At 34.7% G+C, this 14,109-nt stretch overlaps 1 protein-coding gene across 1 annotated transcript; it reads left to right on the forward strand.

Annotated features, from left to right (window-relative positions):
* The first annotated feature begins 7,644 nt into the window (after positions 1-7,644).
* LOC124382453 (acidic mammalian chitinase-like) lies at positions 7,645-10,629 on the forward strand. Its single transcript, XM_046844552.1, has 11 exons — positions 7,645-7,669; positions 7,904-7,930; positions 8,033-8,237; positions 8,326-8,382; positions 8,499-8,664; positions 8,747-8,871; positions 9,076-9,199; positions 9,390-9,572; positions 9,653-9,769; positions 9,873-10,005; positions 10,087-10,629. The coding sequence occupies exons 1-11, from the start codon at positions 7,645-7,647 to the stop codon at positions 10,341-10,343; spliced, it is 1,419 nt and encodes a 472-aa protein (XP_046700508.1). The 3' UTR covers positions 10,344-10,629.
* Positions 10,630-14,109: the final 3,480 nt, after the last annotated feature.

Genomic DNA, 14,109 nt, shown 5'->3' on the forward strand with positions numbered 1-14,109 from the left:
GGTCAGGATTACTGTACTATTCTTTTATGTTGTGTACTTATCACTCATGTTCGAAAAATTCCTTATTCACTCGTACTCTCGATTCTTCAAAGCACAAGATCAGATGTGATGAAAACATTATGCAATTACAATTATGTAACAACTCTTGATATAGAAAGATAGCAAATCGCTTTGTGTTTAGATATTGAAAGCACATGCTGAGTGTTAATTTATTTAATAAATACAAATGCAAGCATACAAAAATAACAGTGGCTTTATAGTTTTCCCTTTTTCCCTTCTGTCCCCTGTTCATATGAAAATAAATATTCATAAAAAAATTAATTAATCAATATTTTACTAAACATTAAGTGACACTAATAATTATAAATAGCTAATGTGCCATGTGCTGGGTTCAGTGATAAAACCTTTATAATGAAAAAAAATTGTAAATAAATATTTCAAATGTTTTGTTTATTTATGTTCAGAAGTCCTCTTTTTGGTTATAATCACTGTAAATAAGAAGATAAAAAAGCATATAAAAATGTCTGCAAGAGGGAAATTACCTCATCGTAATTAGTTTTCCCATTTGTTGCTTTTTTGTCTATAAAGCATCAAATAAAATTCTTACCTGCTCTCTTTCAAAGAGGCCATTTGGCCATAAGCCATCGGGAGTATTAGATGTTATTAATTCTACCTTGTGAAAGTCATATCTGTTGCCATTGTTCTTTTATTAAAAAAGAAAAACCTACTTTCAAAAGAGCTGAGTATCAATCAAACTGGAACTATGTTTTAAAACATATAACAAATTAAAAAACAGGCAAAAAAAAAATAAATACACATTTTAAAATCACAGAAAATACAATCTTTAGTTAATCTCATCTCCTGCTCAAACAAAAAACATAATAGACACCCTCATAGGATTTCTAATAGGAATTGTATCAGTTTTAACTGCAACTGTAAATGTCTCTTTGCATCTCTACTTGATATTTATTCATTTCTTTTAGTGTCATGCCATGCCTAGTGGACACCTTTCAGAACTAATAGAACACCTTTGGTAACTTTGGTAGCTCACATGTATCTACTGGACACCAATAGTGCCAGCTGGACACAAGTCAGAAGAAGTCAGACACATTTCTAGTGTTTAAGTCTACACTAAAACATCTTGATTTACTCAAGCCTTCTGTCAGTAAGTTTTTCTTAAGTAAAGGAGGAGCAGATCTGGAGGCATCATGGATATAGTATGTTTTGGTGAACTGAGATGCTTTGATGCTTTCATCCCCACACTCTCATGCATTCACTCAAGTTTGTTGACAGTGGTATGGCAGGCCATCTTATATCCTATAGCTCCTCCTGTCTGTGTTACCTCTGTTTGTGTGTTTTAGTAATGGTGTTATAGTTAATTTTGCAGAGACCCAAATCAAGTAAAGTAGTCAAGCGTGCTTTATTATTATGGTTTTAGAACTGCATGTCCAGTACAGTACACAGTGAAATGAAAGAGCATTCCTTGTGGTTCAGGGTGCTGCATAAAACAACATATATTAACACAAGATTAACAGAAAACTAACTGGGGCACTATATAAAGTACACATATGCAACAAACAACAAGACAGTGAGATGGCAAACAATGACAATGCAGCACTGACAACTACAGTAGATGTGTGATAGTGCAAACAATTTGTTCACATAATAATAAATACTCTACCTGTAAAGGCTGGATGTTTAGCAACAATTTTGTGCAAAACAGCAATTTTTATTTGTAATTGATAATCCTCATGCTAAGTTCACAAGGTTAAAAAAAAACACCACAATCAGTCCACCCTACAAAAAAATACCAATATCTTGTTTATTTTGGATTTTTTTTCCCCATTATATATTACCATAAACCAGATTAAAAATTTGAGAGCCCGTTTCTAAACATTTTGAACTCTTAATAAGTCCTAAGATTTCCTTTTCTTCTTCTTCTTCTTCTTCTTCTTCCTCTTATTATTATTATTATTATTATTATTATTATTATTATTATTATTCACAGTGGATCATCTGTCTCCATACCCTCCTGTCCTCTACATCTGTCTCTTTCAAATTAACTACCTGCTTATCTTCCCTCGCCACATCCATAAACCTCCTCCTTGGCATTCCTTTATTCATCCTTCCTGGTGGCTCCATCCTCAGCATTCTTCTATATACCCCATGTCCCTCCTGCACATGACTAAACCATCTCAACCATCTCGTGCCTCTCTCACCTTATCTCCAAAACGTCCTACATGCATGGCCTCTCTAATAAACTAGTTTCTAATTCTGTCCATCCTCGTCACTCCCTATGAAAATCTCAGCATCTTCAGCTCTGCCTACTGTCTTTTAGTCAATACCACTGGTTCTACACCATACAACAAAGGAGGTATCATCACAGTCCTATAAACCTTCCCTTTCACTCTTGCAGATATTCTTTTATCACTCCTGCAACTCTTTTCCACCCACTTCACCATGCCTGCAGTATTTTCTTACACACTCTAAATTACTTTGCTCTGTTGAACCCAGGAACCCATTTGCCTTCAACCACTTCTTCTCCCTACAACCACACCACTCCACTGCCCTCTCTGCAAACAGAAAAAGGGCTCAGAGCCAATCCTGGATCTTACCTCCACCTTGAACCAGTCTGTCATTTCTCATACAATACAATAACTCTTAATTTGGCACCCTTTCGTAAATGATACATGCACTATATTCACTATATTCAAAATGTTTTCACTTTCACTTTTGAAATGGAAACAGGAACAAGAATACTTTGAATATATTATTTTCATGTTCAACCTTTAGAACATGACTACCCTGTATTTCCATGAACTGCAATTGATACTTTGCCAAAAAAGAAAAAAAATTTTTTTTTTATACTTACCATATTTATACTTTATACTTACAATCCTAATGTTTTGTAACTTAAACTATGACTATGACTAAAACTTAAATGAAACAAAAACAAATAAATAAATAAATAAATCAAAACTAATTATTATTATTATTATTATTAGTTTTTATTTATTTATTTATTATTATTTAATTATTTGATTATTTATTTATTTATTTATTTATTTATTTTTTGTTTAATTTAAGTTTTAGTCATAGTCATAGTTTAAGTTAGTAGTTTAAGAAGGTGTGTCCAAACTTTTGGTCTGTACTGTATATATATATATATATATATATATATATATATATATATATATATATATATATATATATATATATATATCATTCAAAGAGTTTTCTTTATTTTCATGACTATGAAAATTGTAGATTCACACTGAAGGCATCAAAACTATGAATTAACACGTGGAATTATATATGGAATTATATACATAACATAAAAGTGTGAAACAACTGAAAAATGTCATATTCTAGGTTCTTCAAAGTAGCCACCTTTTGCTTTGATTACTGCTTTGCACACTCTTGGCATTCTCTTGATGAGCTTCAAGAGGTAGTCACCTGAAATGGTCTTCCAACAGTCTTGAAGGAGTTCCCCGAGAGATGCTTGGCACTTGTTGGCCCTTTTGCCTTTACTCTGCGGTCCAGCTCACCCCTAAACCATCTCGATTGGGTTCAGGTCCGGTGACTGTGGAGGCCAGGTCATCTGGCGCAGCACCCCATCACTCTGCTTCTTGGTCAAATAGCCCTTGATGCATTCAGTGTGACTCTACAATTTTCATAGTCATGAAAATAAAGAAAACTCTTTGAATGAGAAGGTGTGTCCAAACTTTTGGTCTGTACTGTATATATACAATAAGTATTTGAACACCCTGCTATTTTGCAAGTTCTCCCACTTAGAAATCATGGAGGGGTCTGAAATTGTTATCATAGGTGTATGTCCACTGTGAGAGACATAATCTAAAAAAAAAAATCCAGAAATCACAATATATGATTTTTAAACTATTTATTTGTATGATACAGCTGCAAATAAGTATTTGAACACCTGTTCGATCAGCTAGAATTCTGACCCTCAAAGACCTGTTAGTCTGCCTTTAAAATGTCCACCTCCAATACATTTATTTTCCTAAATTAGATGCACCTGTTTGAGGTCGTTAGCTGCATAAAGACACCTGTCCACCTCATACAATCAGTAAGAATCCAACTACTAACATGGCCAAGACCAAAGAGCTGTCCAAAGACACTAGAGACAAAATTGTACACCTCCACAAGGCTGGAAAGGGCTACAGGGAAATTGCCAAGCAGCTTGGTGAAAAAAGGTCCACTGTTGGAGCAATCATTAGAAAATGGAAGAAGCTAAACATTACTGTCAATCTCCCTCAGACTGGGGCTCCATGCAAGATCTCACCTCGTGGGGTCTCAATGATCCTAAGAAAGGTGAGAAATCAGCCCAGAACTACACGGGAGGAGCTGGTCAATGACCTGAAAAGAGCTGGGACCACCGTTTCCAAGGTTACTGTTGGTAATACACTAAGACATCATGGTTTGAAATCATGCATGGCACGGAAGGTTCCCCTGCTTAAACCAGCACATGTCCAGGCACGTCTTAAGTTTGCCAATGACCATTTGGATGATCCAGAGGAGTCATGGGAGAAAGTCATGTGGTCAGATGAGACCAAATCAGAACTTTTGGGTCATAATTCCACTAAACGTGGTGATGAGTACCATCCCAAGAACACCATCCCTACTGTGAAGCATGGGGGTGGTAGCATCATGCTTTGGTGGTGTTTTTCTGCACATGGGACAGGGCGACTGCACTGTATTAAGGAGAGGATGACCAGGGCCATGTATTGCGAGATTTTGGGGAACAACCTCCTTCCCTCAGTTAGAGCATTGAAGATGGGTCGAGGCTGGGTCTTCCAACATGACAATGACCCGAAGCACACAGCCAGGATAACCAAGGAGTGGCTCTGTAAGAAGCATATCAAGGTTCTGGTGTGGCCTAGCCAGTCTCCAGACCTAAACCCAATAGAGAATCCTTGAAGGGAGCTCAAACTCCGTGTTTCTCAGCGACAGGCCAGAAACTTGACTGATCTAGAAAAGATCTGTATGGAGGAGTGGGCCAAAATCCCTCCTGCAGTGTGTGCAAACCTGGTAAAAAACTACAGGAAACGTTTGACCTCCGTTATTGCAAACAAAGGCTACTGTACCAAATATTAACACTGACTTTCTCAGGTTTGCAAATACTTATTTGCAGCTGTATCATACAAATAAATAGTTAAACAATTTTTTTTTAGCAGGGTGTTCAAATACTTATTTTCCTCACTGTATATATATATATATATATATATATATATATATATATATATATATATATATATCATTGAATTCTAATAAATCCTCCTTGGAGTTATCCTTAAAATGACCTGAACATGGAATCTACCTTACTGTACCTTATCCCCTCTCAGGAGAGCTCTGTTCAATATATATATTGGCACAAATATCACAAATGGATTCATAGATTAGCCTATCTGATTAGCACTGTGGAATAAATGACAGGCAAACCCTGAAGTTCGATAAGGTTACCTTTCAGCTAGCAAATATTAACCATTAAGCATTAAAGTATTTTAAAGCTGCTAATAGGTGCAGACAGAAAATTATCTATGTGCATGCAAAGTCCTACATTTATTTAAACTATTATTAGAATATAAAAAAAGAGTATTAATTTAGTAGGACACATGGGCACAGTGAGCTGCATTGCTCCACCTCAAAACTCTTGTTTTCCTTGGCCAATCCTGAGATACTGAGGTTACTGGCTTTGTAGAATTTGTTCTCCACATGTTTGCATGGGTTTCTTCCAGGTTCCACCTAACACACACACAAAAAGTCTCCTGATGTACATTAGCCAATCTACAGCAAGTGTTATGTACCTTAGTTTTGCAATGATCGGGAGCTGGATAAATCAGTTACTAAAGAGGAAAGAATAATTTAATCAGTGATGCACATAATTCATAACTAGGCATAGAAAAACAATCGCAAAGGTTAAAATGTTACAAATAAAATTAATATGATCACCAGGTAAAAAGAGAAATATATTTCATTTGAAAGCTGGGTAAGACTCTAAAATTGTATTTTAATTTCAATAATTTATGTACTTTTAATATTGAGTTGATATAAAGAAAAATATTGCTACTTGCTACATCAAACTGGCTACAGGTTGCTAAAATAAAATAAACAAATGAAACCTCAGTATGCTAAGAAATAAAATGAATTTCATATATATATATATATATATATATATATATATATATATATATATATATATATATATATATATATTTTTTTTTTTTTTTTATATAACTTCTTTGTATGGCCCTTCTATTTTGTATTTATATTTTATGTTTATTAAGCTGGATAGGCTTTGGAGACCACTTTAATCTATAGTTCTAATATCGCCACCATCCTATTAGTCTCAGAGGGATGGTGGTGATATTAGAAGACGTTTGCTTCTGCTATATAAAAGTAAAAATGAATTACTCTAATGTATAAAAAAAGTGATATATGAAAAAGTGATACAAAAACGCGATACAAACAAACACATTATTTTGCCCATATATTCTGGCCTATGCTTCTGCCATGTGGTCTAATGTTACAGATTATCAACATATAATCGATTTAACTCAACACCAAAGGGTGTTTTTGGCAGTAAATGTAAGGGACCTTTGAATCCACTAGATCTTAGAAAACAAAATTCTAGTTCAGAGGGTGTCACTACCTCCCAAGATAACCAGTGGTAGATATTTATTAGTGGAAACAGTGTAGATTTTTTCAAGAAACAAAAGGCTCCCTCATAAACCTGTGGTCTGATAAGATAAAGATTCTGAGGACACAAGGATTTTTCTTTAAAGCTTAGTGGATAAAATGTGTGAATTGCTAATTTTTAGTGTAAATTATCTATTTATCTATTTAATCTAATGTAGGGTAAATAATATTGAATTTAAGGTAAACAATATAGAATTAAAAACTAAAAAATTAATTTATGAATTAAAATTCATAATTTAGATATTAATGTTAATTCATTGTATACAAATATACATTTTACTTCTACATGCATCTTCTATATGTCCAGTAACAAACTGATCTACTTATTAGTCTTTTAATGAATATTTATATATATATATATATATATATATATATATATATATATATATATATATATATATATATATATATATTTATATTAAGATGTATCTATAATATTTATATTAAGATGTATCTATTCCTCCTCATTTCATAGAACTACAAAAGAAAATCTATTTTTAATAAATGAACCCAAAAAAATGAACAAAAACAAAACAAAATATAGTTCTCATTCTGATTCATACAAAAAAAAAAAAAAAAAGGGAAACAGGTAGAAGCATCAATTTACTAAGGTCAGCCAGAGTTCTCATTGTGCCTACATATTATCTTGCCGTGTCATATCAGTCGACACTTTACACTTTATCTCCAGATGGTCTACTAAACTTTACATCTCTTCTCTGATTAGACAAGCCTTCCTACAAGACTATTTAAGCTCTGTGAGCTGTAGGTACATTTGTCTTTCATCCTGAAAGTTCCCCAGGTAAGATTTCAGGGATATACAAGCAAAAATTATATTTATCTCTTGCTAAATCGTAAACAAAATTACAAAACATACTTTTCTCTTTGACAGAAGAATTGCAACTGAAGAACATAAGAGGTGCTAACAAAATGGCCAGGCTCACTCTTCTTGCAGGTATTTAAAAATTGTTTCCAAAATGATTGTCGATTGTTAAGTATAAGACTCAGTGGTATTACGTTCTATGACTCCTCGTGAGAAGCAAAAAATCGCAAGGTTTTGACTCTCTCCTTTGGATGGTTCCTTTTTCAAGGGCAATTGTACATGTACTGTACTGTAAACTCAACAAATATTGTGAATTCCACTGTATATTACATTGACAATTTTTTTTTTTAACTCTTTATTTTCTAGGTTTGTGCTTGGTCTTGTGTCACTTTGGTAAGTCATACAAATTTGTAGTACCTATAAAAAATCACCACCTGTACCTTTTTTTTTGCAGTTATTTAAATATTTTCTCTTCATTTGTGCCTTTATTTACAGCAACGTCCAGGCAGTTGGTGTGCTATTTCACCAACTGGTCTCAATACCGACCTGGAGCTGGGAAGTACATGCCTGCTAATGTAGATCCCTTCCTGTGTACACACCTAATTTATGCCTTTTCTATTATCAACCATGCCAATGAGCTTGTCACATATGAATGGAATGATGAAACCCTCTACCAGTCCTTCAATGGTTTAAAGAAAACGTATGTAAGATAGAAACCATAAAACATGTGATGGTAATTTAATATAACTGTTTACAATTTGTTTATGATCTTTTCATTATCTATGCAGAAACCCCCACCTTAAAACTCTTTTGGCTGTTGGTGGATGGAATTTTGGCTCAACTCAGTAAGCATTTTATAAATTTCTTTTCTATACAAATAATAGTGCCAGATATTATTTCAAATACTAAAATGTAATATATAACCTTGTTTAGATAATGAAACTTTCTCATTTCTTCTCAGGTTTTCCATCATGGTCTCCTCAGCCGCCAACCGTCAAAAGTTCATCCAGTCATCCATCGCATTCCTGAGGAGACATGGATTTGATGGTCTGGACTTGGATTGGGAATACCCAGGTGCCAGAGGTAGCCCTCCTGAGGACAAACAGAGGTTTACTTTATTGTGCAAGGTAGGCTTGACCACGCAATCTAACATTGTATAGTATTTGTGCTGGTCTGATCTAACCACTCATTTTAATTTAATTTGATCAGGAACTATTGGAAGCTTTTGAGGCAGAAGGTAAAACTACTGGACAGCCTAGGCTCATGGTTACTGCTGCAGTATCTGCTGGAAAGGGCACAATTGATTCTGGATATGAAATATCAAAGATTGCAAAGTAAGTTTTAGTATTTCTTTTAAATGTATTAATTCATGCTTCCTTATAAATATATATATATATATATATATATATATATATATATATATATATATATATATATATATATATATATATATATATACTGTGTGTGTGTGTGTGTGTGTGTGTGTGTGTGTGTGTGTGTGTGTGTATTTTATAATCAATCTTTGAATGAATCTCTAGCTATCTTGACTTCATCAATGTGATGACCTATGACTTCCATGGAACATGGGAAAGCTTCACAGGACACAACAGTCCCCTGTTTGTGGGATCTAAAGACTACGGAGATCTTGTTTACTTCAACGCTGTAAGAATGCTCTGATAATTGCTACATTACTATTAAATTACTACTAAATTACTATATATTTCTACACTGGAAGTGTTTTTAATGTTTTCCTCAAAGTAAAGTCTGAACTTTAGAATTTGAATACTTATCATTCATGGTGTATTACAGAACTGAACAACAGTGATGCAGGCATGGTTTGTATCTTATGCAGGATTATGCAATGAAATACTGGAGGGATAATGGTACCCCGGTGGAGAAACTAAGGATGGGATTTGCCACATATGGTCGTACCTTTCGTCTCTCTTCTTCAGCTACTGAAGTAGGAGTGCCAGCCAGTGGACCAGCCTCTGCTGGATCTTTCACTCGAGAGGCCGGCTTTTGGTCCTATTATGAGGTATTGTGAAAAAGTTCAACAAAAAATTGGTTTAATTTTTAAGAAGCTGTTAGTTAATGCAACCTACCATGTTTTCCCAGATCTGTGGATTTCTTCAAGGAACAAAACTTGAGTGGATTGAGGATCAGAGAGTACCATATGCTACAAAGGGTGGTGAATGGGTTGGCTTTGACACCAGGGAGAGCTTTGAGATCAAGGTAGTTTTAAATTTCACAAATGAAAATATTTGTCAAGAACACAATTGTAAATATTATAAATGACCCACATATATTCTTACTCTTACCATTCCTTTCCCCTTAGGCAAGGTATCTGCAGGACAACAAGTTTGGGGGGGCTTTTGTTTGGGCTCTGGATCTGGATGACTTTGCTGGAGATTTCTGTGGGCAAGGGAAGCATCCCCTTATGGGCCACCTACACAAGCTCCTAAATATTGGTAGGTAGCCATGGGAATATGTTACTCCTGTTGCATAACTGTCCATCTAATCTAAAATTAATCACCTGATTTGCATTTTAGAGCTGCCTCCTCTGCCTTCCACCACTACCCCCAAGCCTGGTCAAACAACCACCCCAAAACCAACCACAACAACCACAACTACCACACATGAGCCTGGAACTGGATTCTGTGCTGGAAAGCCTGATGGCATGTATCCTCACCCTGATGACCCAAACAAATACTATGACTGTGCTGGCGGTAAAACCTTTGAACGGAAATGCGGACCTGGAACAGTGTTTAATGACTCATGCAAGTGCTGTGTCTGGGCTAGGCATTAAACTCAATAGCTTTCATCAGTAAAAGCACATTAAATGCTGTACAAAAGCCATGACACTGCGCAATTTTAGGAATTTATATAAGGTAAGATTTCTGAAACAGTATTGGTGCAATTACCCATAATCAGAAAAAATTTTGATTAATCTGATACTGACTTCAGAATACCAAAAAAGAAAGAAAGAAAAAATAAATAAAAAAAGAAAACCCATTCCGAACACAGTTGTTTATTGACTATTATATAATATAATTATGTATATGTGCTAAATCTATCTTTTTAAACATTATAAATCCTGCTGTAAATGTTTATTAACAATTGCAGATATTAAAATCTTAAATGTCTTTGCAGTTTAAGAAATGTGATGTTTGTAGCATATTAGTTTGTCTATGTTGAAGCAATAAAATAAATGCATTGAAGCAAAGACAATTTCTTTCACTTTTTTAAAATTTTTTTTACAGTAGTGAATTTAAGCAAAGGAAAAAGAACTGCTACATTATTAAATGTCTGCAAGAAAATACAACTTTTTAGTTGTTCAAGACAGTATAGCGCTTAAACTATAGGTCATCGATAAATAACTGTTGTTAGTTGACATTTGGTATAATTTAGCTTGAATTCTATATGCAATATAGCTTAAAACAGGGGTCTCAAACTCCATTTACCATCATCTGCCGCTTGAGGCAGAGTCTGGGTGAGGCTGGGCCGCATCAGGTTTTCCACAAGAAAAGCTTTGTTTAAAAAATTCCAATCTTCTCAAATCTCTTTATTTTTTAACACAAAATAAGTTGAAAAAATAAATAAATTAAGAATCAATGAAAAAATAAATAAAGAAAATAAATCAATCACTAATAAATAAATAAAATAATAATAATAATCATGAAAATAATAATAATAATTAGATTTCTCTAGTTAGCGACTATATGTGGTTTCTTCAGTCTTCTATATCTGCTGTATTCAGATTCAAATGTCTGTATTAACAGTTCTTTAACCTTTAACCTTCTTCTGAACATGAATTGTCCTGAACATGAATGGAACATTGAAGAACATGAACTGTTCTTCTGAACATGGCTTCTCTTGCCTACTTCTTGCTGCCAGAGACCTGGCAGCGCCTCCTCTCGCATAGCTGAGCCACATTTAGCTTGAGGGAGGAAGCAGTTGAGACCCTCAGTATGGCTTGAAGATGATCCTCAGTAAGTCTGGACCTATACTTGGACTTATTGAATGGTGTGCCTGCATCCACGAGTGCCTTGCATGCTGGGAAATGGCATAGGTTTGTCTGAGAGAGCTGGGCTTTCCATAACACCAGTTTTGTGGAGAATGCTCTCACGTTGTCATAGGCAGCACTGACAAGTTGCCCCTGGCCTTGTAACTTCTTGTTGAGTACATTAAGCTCATGTGTGATATCAACAAGAAAAGCTAAGTCCATGAGCCATTTGGCACAAATTGCGCTGGCACGTTGTCAACCCCAGTAGGTAAATTGTGTGCATCATGATTGATTGATGATTGATGATGATTTTAGACTTGGCGCATTAGTAAAACAAATGTTTACTGATTAATTTGTATTTTTCAGTGGTGTTTTTTTTTTTGTCTGAGTAAAGAAAGGATGTTGTGAATAAACGTGATCTTCTATCTTTATTTGTTTATTTATATCATCTAATAAATAAAAGGTCAAACAAAAATGTGTGCTGCATTAATCATGCGTTAATAAAATTAGACCGACCACAGTATGTGAGGACTCGTGACTGTGAGTCTGACATGATTGTCTGCAACACTGGAGCCCCGCAGGGAACGGTTTTAACCCCGATTCTCTTCACCATCTACACTGCAGACTTCATGTTTAGCTCAGCAACCTGTCACCTACAGAAGTTCTCTGATGACTCTGCCTCTACAATCAAAGGTGCTCCCAGTGAACCATTAACCATAATACACACTGTTATTACTGTTAAATGGTGTAATAGTTACTGTAGTTACTGTTATTACTGTTTTACTGTGTAAAATACTACCTGTGTGCAATATCACTTGCAATACGTGCAATATTACCTGCAATACGTGCAATACCACCTGTGTGCAATACTACCTGCAATACGTACTTTTTCCTCATTTGTATTTATACATTGTGTTGTGTATATACTTGTATACTATAGTATGTCTATTGTCTATTCTTTTGATATATTTGCATTTATTTTATATTTTTTTAATTCATGCTGCTGTAACAAAGAAATTTCCCCACTGTGGGACGAATAAAGGTTATTATCTTATCTTATCTTATCTTATCTTATCTTATCTTATCTTATCTTATCTTATCTTATCTTATCTTCAAATCAAATCAAATCAAATCAAATCAAATCAACTCAAATTTTATTTGTCACATACACATACTATATATATATATATATATATATATATATATATATATATATATATATATATATATATATACACCAAAAAAATGCTTATGGCAGTGTGCAGTTAAACAGTAAACAGTAAACAACAGTAAACAAGTTAAGCACGGTTTTGATTGTCCATTAAGTGTCCGTGTGCGGTCTGGTGTGGTGTAAAGTGTCCATAAGTGTCCATGTGCAGTAAGGTGTGGTGTAAAGTGTCCTTGTGCGGTGTAAAGTGTCCTTGTGCGGAATGGTGTGGTATAAAAAATAAGAATATAAAAAATATGAAATGTAAAGTGCACTGTGCTGTGCAAGTCCAGTGTCTAAAGTGTCGTAGCATGAAAAGTGAGATATGTGCAGGGAAAAAAAGTCTGATGATGCAGAGAGTGGGCCAGTTTTTTAGTGTTTCCTGGTTTAAACTCCGAATGGCCTGCGGGAGGAAGCTCCTCCTCATTCTCTCTATGTTCGCTTTCAGGGAGCGGAAGCATTTCCCCAAACGCAACAGAGAAAAGAGTCCATTATTGGGATGGCTGAGGTCTGGTCTGGTCTGGTCCGGCACCGCGTGCTGTAGATGTCCTGCAGGTTAGGGAGTTCGGTGTGGATGGTGCGTTCAGCTGAACTGGGGACTGTTCCCAAGGGCTTCTATGTTTTTTAGTCTGAATGCTCTGTTCAGTGTCTCCCTTGCAACTAAAGCTCTGAGGCATATGTATATAAAAAATAATCCCTTTGCTGCAATGGCATTTCATTTATTCTGCCAAAACTGGACACCTGAGGTTTCATTTAAAAGCACAGGACCAGACTGGTTTGGAAAGAAGTACAAACCCATGGTAATTATTTTACAGGTCATTTGAGGATATGGTATGAGTTAGAGATTTTATTAGAGAAGTTGTTCTGAATTTGTTGGGGAAAAAAATGGTTGTCTCCTTATAAGTAATTTAATTTAATACAGCATTTTCTTTATGTTTCCTGTTGGCAAGCAAAGATATATAAAGTATTTTTCCAAAGCATTCAAATGCAATGATGCATAATACACTTTCAGGTGAGTATGCACCTCACAAGAAACTTCTTTTTCTTTTTTCATCTTCTTCTTCTTCTTCTTCTTCTTCTTTTTCTTCTTCTTTTTCTTCTTCTTTTTCTTCGTAAATAAATTAAATATTGCAAATTGATAAATATTGCACAGAACACATGAAGGGTTAAAGACTTAGCATGTAAACCTGGCATGTTGGGTTACACATTTTAACTCAGCAGGCTGAGTTGTTGGAAAAATCCAAAATGCAGACATTTTTAACATTAATGAGTTTCATATACTAGGTCATACTTGTTGGGTAATTCTTATTATTTCTCCAGTGCTTTACCATAAAATGTCAATCCTGAATGAACAAATAATAA

The sequence above is a fragment of the Silurus meridionalis genome, unplaced genomic scaffold, assembly GCF_014805685.1.
Source record: "Silurus meridionalis isolate SWU-2019-XX unplaced genomic scaffold, ASM1480568v1 Scaffold287, whole genome shotgun sequence".
Classification (NCBI taxonomy): domain Eukaryota; kingdom Metazoa; phylum Chordata; class Actinopteri; order Siluriformes; family Siluridae; genus Silurus; species Silurus meridionalis.